This window comes from Strix aluco, chromosome 3 (genome assembly GCF_031877795.1).
Source record: "Strix aluco isolate bStrAlu1 chromosome 3, bStrAlu1.hap1, whole genome shotgun sequence".
Classification (NCBI taxonomy): Eukaryota; Metazoa; Chordata; class Aves; order Strigiformes; family Strigidae; genus Strix; species Strix aluco.
Window position 1 is genome coordinate 44,687,795 of NC_133933.1, and position 18,550 is coordinate 44,706,344.

The following is an 18,550-nucleotide window of genomic DNA, read 5'->3' on the forward strand; positions in this document are numbered from 1 at the left end:
TAGTCATTTGTAATCAACTGGCTGTGTAACAAAATTAATATAATTCGGAATCATACTATAATACAGGTGGTAAAATACCGGCTTTTGTAAATCACTGATAAATATTCACAGATGAGAATATTGGTGAAAAAGATAATTCAAATGCACTGCTGTTACTGATCAGCTTATAAAGTGGTTCATTGTTTGACTCATAGCAAGTTGAATGCATTACCAGGAGCTGTACAAAATTTGAAGAGCCAGGTACTGAAAGCTGTTGGAGTCTAAACAGAAAAATCAAATTGAAATTCCTTGTTTGTTTGCCAGTTTCTTTTATATGTGTTGGATTGGGAGTTTTTTGTGTTTGTTTCATTGTGCTGTATATTCTTTTGCTTTGCTTGTAGGGAATAAGCATGATGATGGTACACAAAGTGATTCAGAAAATGCTGGTGCACACCGGCATTACAGTAAGCGGGCAGCACTTGAAGAACACTTAAGGCATCATCATACAGAGCTGAAGAAGTCACACCAGAAAGTCCATTCCACAGAAAAGCAGCAAGAGCAAGCCGGTTTGAGTCAGACGGCCTTTATGATTGAGTTTTTTGATGAAGACCATCCTCGAAAGAGACGTTCTTACTCTTTTTCTCAGAATGTAGGAGCTCTGTGCCCAGAATCTCCATCTCCAACACCTCATGCGCGAGCTGAAAGAGTGAAACCTACATCAGGAGAGAAAGCCGTCCCTTCATCTGTGCAAGCTAGCTCATCCCATCACAGAGCAGTACATGGTGTTCATGCAAAACTTCTAAAACAAAAATCAGAAGAACCCTCTGCTGCATTACCTGTCTTACAAGCTGCGTTGTTAAGGAGTTCAGGAAGCCTTGGTCATAGGCCTAGTCAGAACCAGGAGATGGACAAAAAGTTGAAAAGCCAACATATTTCTGCTGCTACTCAAAAGGACAATGAGGATGACCAGAGTGACAAAGGTACTTACACTATTGAGCTGGAAAATCCAAATTCTGAAGAAATGGAAGCCCGTAAAATGATTGACAAGGTGAGAAAGCTAAAATGTATACTGATGTTAAAGTGGTATGTGATGTGTGGGCAACAGGCTACCACTTCAGTTCTAATTACCAAGCTGCTGCAATAATACAAGTTTTTAACCGAGTCTATAATGAAATATGAAATGTAATAAAAGCAGCAGCAGGCATTTGGCAAAAAAACTATCCCTGTTTGGTACCACTGTTCTTTGGTAGTTTTAATGTGTTTTCAAAAGATTTAAGTACTGTAAGAATACTAGGCAACAGAATTCAATTAACCGGTATTTTTATGAGAATTTTTATGTCCCTTTGGAAATACTCACTTGTTCTTTAAAATCCTATGGTCTCTGTAGCTTTCAGTATATAAATTGGTTCCATCCAAATTCTCATATAGAAATAGATTGTAAATGCTTTCTATACTTATAAAAAAAGTATATTCAATAACAGTAACTTAAATTTCAGCATCTCTTATAAAGAGCAAGTATTAGAATACTTTCATTTTCCAAAAATGTTTATATGATAGCAGCATCATTTTCCTAGTTTGAATATAGGTATATACTTCATTAGGCTTAGGAATCTTAGGATGACTGCGTAACTTTTGCTTCTTGGTAACAATATAAATAACAAGATAAATCATATTTGCAGTTAAGTAACTGCAAATAACTCTTATGTTTGGATTCAACAGGAAGGTATGAGTACGAGAAGCTATGTTTAATCATTTGGCCTAACTGACTCTTAAAGGGGGTATTTTTTCTGTTATTGTTGTGTTTTCTTAAACAACCCGTTGTGGTAGAATGCTGGTATTCAATTCTAGGCAACTTTTGAGCCAGTTTAACAGGAAATTCATCACTCACTTGTTATAGAATTCTCTAAGGATTGATTTTGTGTGTCTAAGGTTTTCAGAACTGAACAAATACATTAATATCTTTAGAATGAATTTTGGCTAAACGTTGAAAAATATTTTTTAGAAGACAAGTTACCTTCACTGGTTTGATTTTGTAGAAGATCATAGTGGGGAAATGGGAAATTTTATTATAGATGGTTTTATTTTATAAAAGGTGTTTATGGAGCATTTGCGGGGGGGGGGGGGGATTAAAATAAAGAGAATTGCCTTCAATAAAATCATAAAGATAATGGTTTTGCCTCATACGGATTCTGAAAAGGAGACTTTTGACTTCTTTGAGTCAGTATTAAAGAACTTCTGAGAACTGAGAGCACTCCAAATGAAGCAAGTGTATATTAAAGAATGTCATTGCTCTTAGTGACTACAAATATCTACATTTAATCCTTGTTATAAATCTTCAATTAAATTGCATCAGATAATGTGTAAGTCTTGTTTTTGCTAAGTATAATTGTGCAACAGGGTTTTTTTGGAAACCAGAGAAAATAATAACATTTGGAAATATAGAATTTATGTACTTTATAAGAACGTTAATGCTGTCTAATGTTTAATAAGATTTCAAATTATTTGTGGTCATTAATTATCTGTTCAGGATATCCGCAGTCAGGTTTTTGTTTGAAACAGATCCCTACTGTTACATGAGAGATTCAGGAACAGGGAGTGAATGTAAGTGTTAGGGATGGTAGTAAAGTATTGGTTAATATTCTTAATGTTGTATAAAAAGTTTTTGGGTATCATAAATACCCCTTAGTCCCAACCTAAAAAGTGTGACCACTAGAAATTAAAGATTTACTAGGAAGTAAACCAGAGATTTTTTTTCTTTGAGGTCTTCTGTATGTTTTCACTTAGTATCTGTACTGAAGTATTAAGAACAGTATATTTTACACCCAGATCAAAGAGTCCAGCTGCACAATTCTTATTTGATTTGGTAATATGAAAGAAGTATTATATTATTTTTATGAAGTGCAGAAAAACAGACAGTGAAGAAAATCAAAACCAAATGGAAGCCAAAATTTCTTCCTCCAGCTGAGCTCAGCTTTGCTTCCCTCCTATTTTAAATTGCTAATGGTGTGGATTCTGTTACTTTGCTAAAGGTGAATAAGTGAGGAATCAGACAAGGACTTTTCTTAGCCTTTTGACTGCTGTGCTGCTTTATTGAGGATTTAAGAGAATTATTGGTATCTATTTTATCAATGATTCCAGTATAACCTCTCTTTCTTTGTTGGCAAGTATGTCCTTTTTCTGAGCAGTTACGATGCCTGCTCAGTTGAGTCTCATTTAGGAGTGTCTGTTGGGTCAAAAGATTAGCTGAAATTCAAGAGTTGCATTTGCTCAGATTGGGGTGAAAATGCACTCAAAATAATACAGTCTTGTCAGTAACAATTTACATTAGAATGGTGCTAAGATCTGTGTCTGGTTTAAATTCTGAAGAATTTCCTATGGAATAAAATACATCTGAGTTTGTGTATTTTTTCTCTTTTACTGGAGGAAAGGATGAGAATGACTAAAATATCCAAAGACTACTTTCAGTGTGATTCATTCACTTGGGAAACCTTAGCCTTAGCCTTACTCCTGTAGGCAGAATCTACTCTTTTCTCTGGAAAGGAACATAAGAACAAACCACAAATGCGGGAGTGGCATTAACTTGTCAAAAATCAAGGTGTGATTAATAATGCTTCTTTGAGTTAAGAATCCAAGAGAGGCATGCAGGAAATCAAAGTTAAAATTCTCAGAAAAATAGACAAAAATATGTATCTATATAATTTTTAAAAAAGGAGGGTGGAAAGACCTTGGTGTTGATCTATATTGTCTTCAAAAGTACCATTTTTGCTTAATGTAGCCTTTTACTAAATATTCTAGGAAATAGACGCAAGGAAAACAGATACTTATGTGAAATTATTTTAAAAATCCAAAAAGAATGCCGTCCTGCTTATTCAGATTTCATTTAGATTGCTAAGGATCCATTTCTTCCTCTGCTACTCTTCCAGTCTCTAAGAAAAAGTGCTGTCTCTGCTTCAGAAAAGGAGTAGAATAACAAACAACGTAGTCTTTTTTCCTTGACCACTTTAAAGCCTGTCTTTTGGAAAGAGAATGTAAGAAAGATACAAAAATAATCAGAAGGAAAGAGGAAGACATCTTTAAGTAACAGAGAAAAGCTTTTTAGTGAGATACTTTTCCCTAAAAGAGAGCTGTAATAATTTATCTGCAGTGATGACTCTTGGAGTGAATGTCTGTCACTTACCTAAAATGAAAGATTCCAAAAACATTGAGGCTTGTGTCTTACACAACTTTCAACACCTAGATAATTTGCTGAGCCAATGAAATTAAAATCAGACAAGATATCAAGATCTGACAGGCAAGGTCACTGGAATAAAATCAATTTATATAAATGCCCACAGAGACTGAACTGAGTAAGAAAAGAGGAATTTGTTAAATTGTTTGCAAAATTAAAAAAAAAAAGATTTTATTTTAGGATGAAAAAATAAAGTACTTCATAAAAATAGTAAGCAGATAGTTTTCAGTTGTAAGCATAAAAAAAGGATGCAAGACCTGTACATGCCTGGAGTCCTCCAAATATTGTTCCTGTTTCACTTGTATGTCAGTTAATCATTTGGATTGATTGTATTTTAAAATCTTATATGCTTAGATCATCCATGATAGGAACTGATGTAATTACTTAGTATTTCAGGAATGTACTAATAATTGTTTCTTCTGTGCTGTTATTTGAATTTTATTCATAAAACTTAGATATTGTCAGGGGAATATTACGGATATTACTGCCTTGTGGCCAGCTTTGAAGAGTTTACTTATATTTAGAATTGGTGTGTCATGTCTCTTAGAACAAAACAAACATCTTGGGGAATAACTAAAAAAATACATTTTAAAACCTACAAAACCCAACATCAAATTTTGTAGAGGTTAGGAGAAATCTCAGGCTATGTTATTAGGCAGAGGCAGAGAAGCAGTCATCATAAGAAGATTTCATAGTTGTTTCCATTTTAAAATATAATACATAAATGTGTATGTGTCCAGGACAAATATCAAAACATGAAACTATCATAGAACAAAATTGGGTATGGCTTAAGGGGTTTTTGTTTGGTTTTGCTTTTAGCAAATTTCATTTAATGGTATTACTGAATGGAAAGGTTTGTCAGAGTTTCCATTGTAGAGATAGTGATTATGATTTGGAAACAGTTGCAATCTTCAGCTGTTACCCACTGTAACTGCCTTCTCTCCTTAGTCAATTAACTGGTGAGAATGCTATCTCCACAATATTCCTGTGCTTACATGGGATCCAGCTGTGCTTTTCACAAATAACACAAGACCCATGCACACAAACTCCATCTTGTATTATTGACATTTTCTTGAAACACATATTCTAGGACCTCTGACTCATTTTATTTTTTAGCAACTTGACATTACTACTATTTCTTTCAAATCCCGTTTTTTTTTTTTTGATATATAGAGACTGAGTGAATACTGCCGGTATTACTGGTATATAAATGTGTTGTACACCAGTTTACTTGCATTTTTATTCTGTCATCACTCTGTCACCTTTAATTTACAAAGCACAAATTCTAAGCAAGATCAGTGCTGCTCACAAACTCATGTTCTTTTCACTTGTTCTCTACAGTATAAATGTATGGTCACGTCTTAATGTCCTTTATAAATAGAGAACACTTAAAAAATAGCAATAAACCTTGCTTCCTAAAAGTCCTTTAATTAACCAATGGTATTTCTGCATTCAGGTGTTCAAATGTCACTTAAATTCATAGATAAGTATGAATTGGTTAGTAGCCAGACAAGTTTAGAAAATAAATACATTAATAACATGAAAGAAAGTTATGGTTGAATAATAGATGCTGGCTCTCTTTTTATACTTGTAGAGCTCTTTTTAGAATTACCATTGACAGCAATTTCATCAATGTGTAAAGAAGAAATCAGCTCTTACATACTACAGAGACCACCCTGAACATACCAGGCATACAATATTCGCTACCCAAATACCTTCAGAAAGCCACAACTCTCTAGCAGAGTAATACCCTTATTGTTGCAGCTAACGGATAAATACAAAATAAAATAAATTCAGGATCTTGATTTGATTTAGAACATGTTTTCAGTGTTACTTTTAACACATAAAATACATGAGTAAATGGGGCACAGTCATAGGATTTGGTTTTCCTTTGCATCCAGCCATTGTAACCTTTAGATAGGTTCAGTGCTTTCTTCTGTTAACGCTGAGCAATTGCTTTCTATTTTGCAGAGTTGCAAATTTTCTGTGTTTTACATTTTGTAAATAAATCAGATTTGTTCTATTAGAAGTAACTTGTTCTCAGTAGTCATATCAGGTTAAAAAATCTTTCTAGGCCACAGAAAAGGTAAGTCTGTCAGTGGATGAAAGAATTCAGAATTATGTTTCTGTAGTTCATCTTTTCTGTTGATATAAAAAGACTGCAAATTATCAGTCTAATGAGTTTCCTTTTTTCAATAAATAAAATACTACCAGTAATAAATTTTAATAAATGAATGTGCAAATAATTCTGGATGTGGTTGGAATATTAAATACTTTGAGGCTATTGCAATAAATAAAAATCAACTCAATGAGTTTTCTGCAAGCTCTTCAGGGTTTTTTTGGGGGGGGGGGGGGTTTGTTTGTTTTGTATAGGTTTTTTGTTGTTTTTCTTCTTCAGGCAATTTCATTTGGGGGTATTTCTGAATAGAAATACTTTGTAGAACTTACTATAGCAGAGTTAAAGTCTTCTATGCGTGTACGGGAAGGGAAGGAACAGAACAGAGACTCTATGTATGTTTCAATTGTCATCAGCTAGCTAACTAGGGAATCTAGAATGTTATAGCAGCTCATATGCATATGGAAAACTTGGGCTTAGATAAAGTTTTCTTTGGTCCTAAAACTGTTTTCTTAAATGATGTTATATTAATTTAAATTTCCTGATAAATTATTTTTTTCATCAGTAGTTTTAGATCTCAAATTCAACATACCGATTCCAAACCAGAAGTAAAACTTGAAAAAAAGTGCCAATATCAAACCTCAATCCATCCTTCTGCCATCTTCAAAAAGAATTATTGTGACCATTTAATGATTCTGTTTTCAGTGTAATGTTCATATTTTAGATCATGTTCCAATTTGTTTTAAATTGGAAAAGGGTACTGTTTTAAAGTCTTTGTTTATATAGAAAGATAGGCCATAATAGAATCATAGAATCATATGATAATAATACTAATGACCTTGGTTTTAATGTGCATGCTATCATCTTTAATTTTACTTGATTATATACTGTGCAAAGAGTATACATAAAATATTATTCTATTGACACAATCTCGAGAGAGATTATTCTCATTAAAAATTTGGAATAATTTAAGAGGAAAAACTGTTGGTGTTCATATAGGCAGCAGGTTTTCCATTTTCATTTTCTACTTCTTTCTGCTCATGATGGTACTAATATTTCAGTTTGGTTTGACTTTTTTTGAGTATGTCTATGAATGGGAATTTATTCTGAAAGGTGATTTTAATAAAATGGAATCTCCTTACTCTTTTTGCTCCTGGGGTATATTTGTTCATACCATATTATGTTACTGGCTAATGTGTACTTCAAGGACTGCGAACTTTTAAATTTTGTTTTTTCGTTGTTGTTGCTTTAAGTGTTCATAAAGCTTGTTTACCAGATCTTGTCTTCTCTGTTGCAAACCTTAAATCTTGCAGATAGCATGAAACATTGTATTAAACATAACTGCTAAATGAAGAATTGTGGACTGACAAGTTTAGGATTAATGTTATGCTAAATATTTTGAAAGTAAGAGTGACAAAATTATAAGTACGTATTTTATTGTTACATTTGTATGTATCAGTCTAGTTCTTCAAGAAGCATAGACTAATTCAGATGTTTTCTATCATTTGTAAAAAGTGCACAGCAGGGATTGATTTTAAAACATGGAGCCATATACCAAATCAAAACATTTTTTTAAGATCTGCAAAGTTTATCAGCAAATGTATATTCTGAACTCTTCTACTAAAACTATGTTCATCCAAAACCTTATATTTACAGTGCAAGTGGAGCAGGGAAGGGGAAATGTTTTTCATTACAGTACTTAACATACATGTTATCATAATTCCTCTTGTTAGGGAGTTAACATACATGTTATAAAACTCCTCTTGGCAAATTTTTATAGTATTATAAATGACAAACTACCTGAAAAGAATCAATGGGTGTAGAGTTGAGTTAGGAGGAAAAAAAAAAAAAAAATCTCAGCATGTTTCAATGACTGTTTTAAGTACCCAAGACAGATATATCTGGTTTTAGAAAATACTTTCAGGTCTTCTGTCTTTTCACACCCTCTGGGTTTAATTGCTTTTACCATTGCTTCTGCAATTTCTTCTAGAAAGAATGCCTTTTAGCCCAACAGAGTGTCTTGATTGCACAATGACCATATTTTATGAATACAGTGCTGAAGAAGCAGTAGAACAACTGAAGCCTATCAAATCATCTGAACATATAAATTTTGTCAAAAGTTCAGAGGATGTTTGTAGTCTTTTTTTCTTCTGAGGGGAGGGAGGCGTCATACAGTCTCTAAACTTTTTGTTTCTTTTTGAATTTGGAATTCTAAAGGAAATTAATTCTACACTAGCAAACAGGTACAAAATATATATGCATGTAAATAGGTAACTGGCGTCTGGTAAGAGGAAGTTACTAGACTTGGCATGTTAATCCTTTTCATTTGCTTATGTAGCTTTTTATATACCAGAGAGTCTTGCATCTGATTCTATATCTTCAGTATATAGTTAAAATGACATAAACAGCTTCTGTGAAAATACATGGCTATTCATGAGATATGCCCTGAACAGAACACAGCCTGTTCGCCTGGGATGTCTAGGATAACTGCCAAGAACAAGCAAAAACTATTAAAATCAGACTTCTCAGAAGCAACTTGGTTAAACAGTTCATGCAGTAGCTAAACAAGAAGTGAGCTTAAGCATTGTACTCTGGCTCATCACACTTTCTAAAGGGAGGGGAGAGAATGTCTTTTCTATCTGATCAGTAACTCTGACTTTTAACAACGAATTTACTGTATTATGAATGTCTGGACTACCTTCTTTGGAAGAATTACGAGGAGCTCAGTCTGAACACTAAGCGCAGCATTGCCAAGATGATCTGTGATACGGATCTGAAGCCTCTTCCATTTCCCTGCTGTCTGGAATCCTCTCTTCCCGTCAATCAAGCATCCTTTGAGTGTGGCTTATTTACACTTTCTTCTTCTTGCTTAGTACTGTGTCCAAATCCTGCTTGTGTTTCTAAATTTCTGTCTCTTCCTTCTTTGTTTTTTTTTCCTTCATGCTGGTCTGACTGTATCAGTTCACAGCTCAGTTTCTGAAACCTACTATTATTTGACTTCCCTGACAATCAAATATACTCATCATCTTCCTTTCCCCTAAAAAGTTATTAAACATAATTGCTATTATAATTTACATTCTTATAACTTTACATGGCAAATACCTTATTTCAAATTTAATCATTTGCTCCTTGTCTTATTTTGCTATGGTCCTATCTTTAATGCACTGAACATGTACAGCCTCTTGTACCTTACCTGTGCTCTGCTTTGATCTAGTTTACCTTTTTAACTGTTCATCTTTGAATTGCCCTTTACACACTTTTTGTCATTGGGTTTTGTTCTGCTACTTGTATACAGATTGCCTGCACTGAAATTAATAGCGTTTAAATCATTACCCTTTTCAAATATGTCTCCAGATTGTGGCTGTAACTGTTGTTAGGATCTGAAAGAATAGTAGGAGAATTATTCACATACTTTTAGTTTACAAATACCATCATTAATGCATAGGTTCCTAGTTATAGCTCTCTGAATTGCAACTAAAATACTTATTATTTAATGTTGGTTGTCTGTTAGTCTTATTAATGTTGCTAGTAATTACTGCATATCCTTTATGATAAGACCACAGCAGTAAGACTATTGGGGAAACATTAGAAACTCAAAATTTTAAAAATAGATAGAATTATTAAGATTTGTATTTTGTATAAAATTTGTGCTCCTACTTTGTGTTAGTGCTCTTAGAAATGTTTTCTAATGCTTTGTGTAGTAAGTATGTATGCAGAACAATAGAATCCCTTTTCTAATATACATAATTTGCTATAAAACTGAGTGAATTCTAGGAGTCTCAAATAAAACCTATTTTTCCATTCATATCAGTATCTTCAGTAATGACTTTGTATGAGGAACTAGCTCTGTGAACATTAAGTACTGAGAAATTACAATATGTGGAACTGCAGTGTGATCTTCATAAACCATGAAATAGTTTAAAATTAATGCCCTGAAATTTAATAAAAGTAAGTATAAAGTCCCAACATTAGGAACTCTGAAAGGTATGTAAATGAGATACAATTGGAAAATGTTTTTTCTTACTCGAGAACTTTAAAGTTTATAAAAAACACATAAGGAAAACATCAAGTGAGGTATTCTGAAGGGGGGGGTTAGCTAACCCATTTTTTTCCTCTTGATTCAGAAAAATAGTTCCTGTTGCCATTAATTTTTCTGAACAGTTTTTATTTAAATTTCTAGGAGATCTCGCATATATATATCAATAAAGAAAAATGGCTTCTGTGGTTCTAAAGAATCATCACTTTTGATAATTAATCCTAAAGTCATTATACTGACCTCTAGTATAGTTTATCTGTGGTACAAAAGATATTAATTCATCTGTTGGGGTGCAGGGAAGGGGGGAAAGGAGAGTGAACAAGACCAATTCACAAACACTAAAGCTAGCTTGTGTTAAAGCTATGTTTCAGCTATGGTGACAAGCAGGTGTGCTCTGAGTCATGAGCTGTTTTCACAGAGAAACGTGAATGGCCTGCCAAAACAGATTACTCTGCTTTCTACAAAATTAGCCCTTGCAGAAGAGGACAAGGCATGTGCTCAGATTTGGTCCTGTAACTTATGATGTCTCCAGAAGTACGCCAGCACTACTTGCAATGATTACATCTCACTTGCATTGTCTTACATAGATTTCTTTAATTCTTGTTTGTTATTGGATAAAGAATTTTTAAAAATACTGTTTTATGTAGATAAGGCTATCTTCTCAGTTACAGTATTGGAAAAACTGTGGCTGAGGTAAAGTGATGGAGTTTATTAATACCTACATCAAGGTGCAGTTGTTTTGCCATCAGTTATTTTTTACTTCACCTCTGTACTTTTCAGGCTGAGGTTACATTCCAGCAAGTAATGGCATATTGCTTTGGGACTTGCTATATTTTTAGCCTGCTGTTTTGTCCCTTTGTTTTGCTGGTAGAACCACAGAATGTAAATGGACTATCTCAGGGGGATCTTTGGAGAGCTTACCATTCATTGCTTTGAAATTGAAAAGTATGTGTCAGGAACTACTCCCTCTTCCCTGCTGATCTAGGAGACTTCATTATATGTCAGCCCTAGTGTTAGCAGTTCCTAAGTTGAGAAATTACTGGATTTCCCTTTGGGATTTGTCAAGAAGACTGACTCTTTGAGCTAGAAGGCTGACCTGAGATGCTAAGTTATTATCTAGGATCACTCTTATTAAGGATCATAGGATCACATAAGTTGGGAAAGACCTTAGGATGTCTCTAGTCCAGGCCCCCTGCTCAAGTAGGGTCAGCTTTGAGGTCAGACAGGTTGCCCAGGACTTTATCCATGTGGGTCTTCACACCCTACAAGGTCAGAGGCTAGGCAGCCTTGCTTGGCTGTCCTCAGAGTAAAAAAAACTGTTCCTGTCTGAACCTCTCTTGTTTCAGCTTACATGAGTTATCCTTTGTTCTCCTGGCATGCACCACTGTGAAGAGCATGGCTGTTGCCTTGATATGCTTTCCATAGGTACTGGGGGCTACTGTTAGGCACCCCCAAAGCCTTCCCTTCTCCAAACTGATCAAGCCCAGCTTCCCCAGGTTCTCCCCGCAGGGAAAGTACTCCAGCCTTGACCATCTTGGCAGCCCCCTGCTGAGCTCCCTCCAGTTAGACAATGTCTCTCATTCATTGAGAGGACCAAAACTGGATGCAGTCTTGACTATCACTTGTAAATCCATTTTGCTTAAAAGGTCACCTGAATTGCAGGTTAAACAAAATTATGTTGACTACATTTAGTAAATACGGCTTGACTTTCTGCAACAATGCTGTGGTTGTTGTTCCCTTGCTGTTCAAAATGTCTTACTTTGCAATGGAAATTTTTCATGCTTTGTAACAATAAAGTAGTTATTTTTAAACACCACCACCACAGTTTATACAATGTTTCTGTCAGTTCCACTATTACAGCTGTGTGGCAGAGACCCTGAAGGAACCCCATGTAATGGTGCAGATTGGTGCAGTGCCTAGAATTTTCTGCATCAGTCAGATTTCAGGGATTCTGTAAAAATTAATCTCTTTTTTGTTTGTTTTGTAACTTTATGACGCTTGGAGCATTCAGCATAAAATAATCTAGTCTTTCTGCTAAAATATAATTTTATAAACAATAATAGGGCAGAGCAGGGCAGAAAACTTTTAACTTTCCAGAATGATTGCATGTAGGAAGCTGTTATCTTGGAAATATCTTTCTCTGGTAGTTTCATTTTTAAATTACATCTGTTTAAAAAAACGTATTAATATCTGGGTTTAAAAAAAAAAAGATTTCTAGGATTGTTTTCTTCATGGTACATACAGGTACCTAATTTAAAAGATAAACGTATTATTCCCCATCCCCCCGAGTCTCCAGAAATGCAAGATCATGATTTTGTGAAAGTCTTTATTGTTTACAGTGATATGAAAAAGTGTAAAATATTTAGGAAACTTATTTTTTCATTGGCAGCTGTGTGCTGGATATGTGTCATTTGAGAATGTTAGGAAAGTTCTTGAAGTCATAAATGAATGCACAGAATCCCTTTACCTCCTTTGTCAAAAATAAAACAAAAAAAGAAATTTTCATTTTTCAAATACCACACCGTGTGCAAACTTCTGTCATGGAATCTGACTTCATCTTTTTCTTCCCCAAATGCAGTTAATCAAAATACATATAGTAGTTGCTTCTGTTTAAAGCTGTAGCTTCTGACAAATACAAGCTTTACAGAAAGAAACTTCAGTCTTTTTGTATAAATAGATAAGGGATGCAGCGATGGGTGTCATCAGCAGTTCCTCAGGATTTTTTGTGTTTGGTTAAGTTATTTCTAGACCTCCCTTAAATGACTTTGAAATCATGAAGATATTTAAAGAACAGAAACGTGTGAAGAATTGGAAGCCTTGAAGAATGTCATTCAGTCTTTGTAGGAAGATACAGGTCTCTATCCATTCAGGCTTCAATCACAACAGCCCACTGTTTGCATACATACCTTATCATAGCAACCCATAAAGTACAAATTGCATTTTTCTAAATGGTAGAGGGAAACATTCAGGTTATTCCATGAGGGTATATTCTCATTATTTGGTGAACAGTGTAAGTGGATCAGTTAATTCTAAAATTCTGATAGTATTCATTTTCTGCAGATGTGTGACAGGTGTGTAAGTGATGTCCTAAATTTTTTACCTTTTGCAGAGTTTTCAAATTTAAAGTCATAATTATGTATTAATGGAATTTTTTTCAGAGGGTTTTTATGTATCACAGTTCTGAAATTTAGTCTTTGGGATAGATCTCACTTGTGTGAATCTCTTCTTTCTTGCTGAGAAGAGGAGCTTTACTGTTGTGTAGCAATGGAATTTAGGGCAGGTGCATGCACATACCAGTGCTCCTAGATGTAGAATGAATGTGTAGTGCAAAAATATACATTTATTGAAGAAGGTGCATTCTCTTTCTTTCTAATGATAGTGTTCCCAAATATTTTACTTATCTTTTCTGGCCTACATATTTTTATATATATATATACACACACTTTTTATATATATAGATATAGATATTCTCCCACCATATACAGAGGGAGCATTAAGTGGAGTGTTAGGAGGTAAATCTATTACTTGGGTCTACTGTATTACTTTTCACAGAAAAAAATAGGCAATATTCAAATTTGGTTTTGCAGCTAATTTCAGTAATAGAAGAAGAATAACAAGATTTGCTTAAATAGGACTTCAGTACTAGAAAAAGTAGGACTGAAAGAAAGAAGCCTTACGTGCTGTCATTTGTGATAAAAGTAAAGAAATTTGACATGGTAAATGAATGTGGCACCAGATAATATGAAGCAATTTACAGGTAGCAATTTACTCCTCTAGTCCTGATTAGATATGGAAGTGCTGAATTCATATTTTCCTTCAGGTGCTTATGCTATAAAATCAGAATTTTCTTTCATTAAAAGAGCATGTAAAACTCTGTAATCAATGGAACTATGTTAATCAAGGAAAAAGGTGGCTGCAGAATAGCAATATATTCAAAGAAAGGAGGCAGTGGACGCTAACTGGTTTGTATCTTCAAAAATTGCTACAACTGTACGAATCAAAAGTATATCATTAAAGAGAAAAGTTATATCACACTTTGGGAAAAGAAATATTTATGAAATACTCAAGCAACTGGTGCATAAGTGTATCTAGACATGATTTATATATTAATTGAAAATTGGGGAGCATTGCCTGAATTTTAGAATTGCAGAAAGCAAAGTTTTTACACGAGAGCAAACTACAAATCCAATGCATTTGAAAAAGCTTCCTCAGTTATAAATGTATAAATGCAATAGCAACACGATTCTGGACACTTAGAAGAGCATAAGCAGGATTTGAATGACAAGGTGCCTAATTTTTTTATTTTTTCCTTCATCTACTCAGACATTAAAAAACATTATGGTTTGTGGCCATCTAGTGGTGAATCCATTTTAAATACACTAGCATTGTTTAGAATTTTGATAAACCAGTCCTCTAGCTTTGCTGTGCAAAACTGAATTACAACACAGTTTTGGGGAAAAAATAAACCTATATATCTTTTTCTCTTTTGCACTAGTAGTATTTTTTTACAGGAGGATAACATCTGTGGAAGTCATTTCCTTCTTTCCTTTTCTTTGTATTTCTCTAAGACAAAACAATTTTTGATGTTAGTTTCTTTTTAGCAGACAATTTTAACGTGTGTCAGGTTTTTCCATTTTTATTCTTTATTTTTTTTAATGTTCAAATCCTTAGTAGTAAAGTAGTGAATTTATTTCTTAAGCAGAAATTTATAAATTTTATAAAGTATATGTTTCCAAGATACAAAATATTCTTTGAAGTATACATCAATTCTAAAAGCAATTCATATTCCTTAGTATCTGTGACTCATGAGAAATTTGACAGACGATATGCTGGCTCTCCTTATTACTAAATTGCCTTAGTAATAACATTTTTCTATATTTTTCTAGTATTTTTCTCTAAGAAATAGTTTTAAAATGTCATGGGAAAATTATTCTATCACAAGCGGAGGGGATTAATATAAGCATCAGTAGGAAACAGTGTAGTAGAACAACTGTGGCGATCCACATCTTGAATGAGATGAGTCTACATGGTTTGTGAGACCTGGTGGACTTCTAACATCTGCTAAGTCCCTATACAAATGAAAACCTGAAATTTTGTTTGTATTAGAGAAATAATTCACTAAGCTTATTATTAGCAGATGTAAGCATTTGTATTTCTTGCTTTCACTAGATTATAGCAAAAATCAGAAAATTTGGTGGTACCAGTTGTTTTTTTCCTTAATTGGGAAATGGACTGTAAAATGTTTTTTGTAATGATTTTTGCCTTTACCTTTTGTGTTTTTCATCAGGAGTCATTTTTTCATATCTGACCATTCCAACTAGCAGTTCCTTGAATTTTCAGTGTTGACGTAGACTTCTGCTCTTTTTTTAATTGCAGTAGATACTTCTTCCATTTAATTTGTAGATTTCACCAAGATGACAGATAAGCATAATACAGCAAAACCTATTTAAACTCACTCTTCAGCATGCCACCATCCATCCATTAACATTGAACATTGTATCAGGATGGTATTGGGTTAATGTATGTAATGGTTTGTTTCATTTTCAGGTATTTGGAGTGGATGACAGCCAGGATTATAATAGGCCTGTTATCAACGAGAACCAGAAAGATTTAGTAAAAGATTGGGCTATAAATTCTGCTACAGTAGTGCTGGAAGAAAAAAGACCACTGAGTACAACTGGATTTCTTGACACAGAGGTAGAATTTAATTTTTGATGGTCTTCTTTTTTCTTCCAAAAAGAGAGAGCACTAATAACTGATCAGTAAGTGTTAAACAGCAAACAAAACCTTGCCTAGAAAATATTAGCTCAGATCTCTAAGTATTTTATTTTTCTTAGGCCTTTATTGCATTATCAGAACTTCTCTGTCAGAAACAGGGACATTATGAACGTGTTTTAAACTTTGCTGCCTTTCTATGTGCACTGACACCAGTGTAATGGAAATGTAGCAGGAGCTTCCTTGCAACATACATTTGCACAGTACACACTTTTCGCAATTTACACAGCAGGAAAAGCTGATTATGTTTTATAGCCCAAAGCAAGTAACTATATTAAAATTCAGAAACAAGGTGTATGCATTTAATGTGTGATAAAACATCAGCTAGGAAAAAAATGGTGGATAGTATATTTCAGATTTTTTTCCAAAGCCAGAGGACTTCAGCTTTTTCATTCACGGTTTGAGTTCTTAAGTGAGATCCCACTCATGTTAGTTGCCTCAGAATCAGTATAATTTCATTAGTTGGTGAAAGATTAGGCAAAGCATGTTTATATATGACTCAGAATATGCACACAAGCTATATGTTAATCGTATTTCATATTGAAATCTTGGGAGACATTCTGGTATCATTGTGATGGATAAACTATAACTTGAAATGTGTTGGGAACAGAACGGGCTTACACTGGAGCAGAATTAATCTGGTAACAGTAGCGAAGCACACCACACTTACTTCTAATTGCCACGGCAAACTGTTTCTGAAGTATAATCCTGTAAATTAGCAAACTTTGTAAATAAGCAAATTTTCTGGAATATATCAAAAGCTTAAAGTATGACTTTCTGTACCTGCCATGGAAATACATTGGTTTTAGTTTCTAGGAATCTGTTTCTCCTAGAGGTGTTCTTTATCACATGGTTGCATTTCAGCTACTGTGCAGTCTTGATACGCCAAGTATGTTACTGTATCTAAATTAGTATCTTTGAATAGTTTCTTTAAGGTTACTGCTTTGAGTAAATTATTGCCATACAGCATGGGCATGTCCTGTGGAAGAATTTGACAGACTTTGCCTTCCATCTTGCTTCTTTACATGAATCTGTAACTGCAGTCTTTCTCTCCCTTATTTTTCATGCCTTTTACAGCATTCAGCTCATTTTTGCCATATCAGTTTTCAAGATTATTAAAAGTATTGATATTTTTCCATTTTTATAATTTCATAAGCAGCAGAAGAATATATGATTTATTTTATAAACATAATTGAGCTTTCCAGGTGTCATACTTTGCAAATATCAGGGTTTGATTTTAGAAGATTGAGACTTCTGCAATCATAGGGCAGGTTTAAGAATTCTTCTGGCAATGGCATACTAAAACTCACATTGATTTAGACTGAAATTACAAGAATGATGCCTTTTTATTACTGTGGATATGTTGCTGAATAAAAAGGTCTTCGTATATTGGGAAGGGAGTGGGTTATTTGGCACAGTCTTAATTTACAAGGCATGATGGGGAAAAAAGGAAAATTAGTAAGTAAAGGAGCAAAACTGACATAAGCAATTTGAATATAGCAAGAATTAGTGTAAAAAGGACACTAATGAGGACAGATGAAGATGGAAAAAAGCTTACCAGAGAGAGTTAAAAATTAAAGTTGGTTGATACGCGTGTAGAAGTAACAGAGAAGCTAATTCAGAAAAATCGAGGTGTATTTTGTAGTATCATAATGAGAAAACAATCATAAGGGTAGCTTCTATTGAGGGAAGATTGTAATATTTAAAGTCTTATTACCAAAACTTACACTCAGTTTGTTTTATCACTAGGAAAGGGAGAGGAAAATGTGTTTGATTTGTAAAGTATGTGGGTATCATGTTCTCAGTATATACAAAGTTTTCTGCTTGTGGTTTTTGGAAGACTTACTGCATTACTGAGCTGCAGATCATATGCTAATAAACCTTATTGAGGATCTTGGCTAAATAGTCAGGTAACCTCAGGGTAGCTTGGTGTTCCAGGCTTGCATCCATTCAGATTATGGGTGGACCTTGTTCCAGCTGCCTATCACAGTTGTACCTATAGATGATTTAGCGGAATGAGGCGAATTCAGAATTTGATTTACATAGGAAAAGCAGAGAATAAAAATTTAAGATATTTCAATTCAGGAAGATGGAAAAGATGGCTTGGGAAATTATGAAGATTTTATAAAAACCATTTTGGGGTTGAAAGATTATTCTGAACTTAAATATCTTACCTTTACAGGGCTTGTGAAGTATTATGAATAACATGCTTGGAAAGGACCTAAAAACTGCTTGTGTTATAAATAAATTATCAGCTTTTCCTTTGATATGACAAGCTCAGGTACTTTGGAGTAGTGTATGTCATGAGACTAAATAAAATGCAGAGTGAATGTCTTGACACGGTTGGATTGAGCCAGCATGCACTGATTCTTGCCTTTTCAATGATTACAGATAGGCAGTAGAAATCCTAAATCCA

At 34.0% G+C, this 18,550-nt stretch overlaps 1 protein-coding gene across 6 annotated transcripts in view; it reads left to right on the forward strand.

The window, feature by feature from the left end:
* Nucleotides 1-18,550, forward strand: part of CEP170 (centrosomal protein 170) — a 106,210-nt gene that overhangs the window by 50,895 nt on the left and 36,765 nt on the right. For 5 of the 6 annotated variants that reach the window (XM_074818367.1, XM_074818369.1, XM_074818370.1 and 2 more), the window contains exons 9-10: nt 381-1,027; nt 15,907-16,056. In XM_074818367.1, coding sequence (XP_074674468.1) covers nt 381-1,027; nt 15,907-16,056 — 797 coding nt within the window. The remainder of the gene's footprint in view (nt 1-380; nt 1,028-15,906; nt 16,057-18,550) is intronic. The other variant, XM_074818372.1, reaches the window with a different exon arrangement.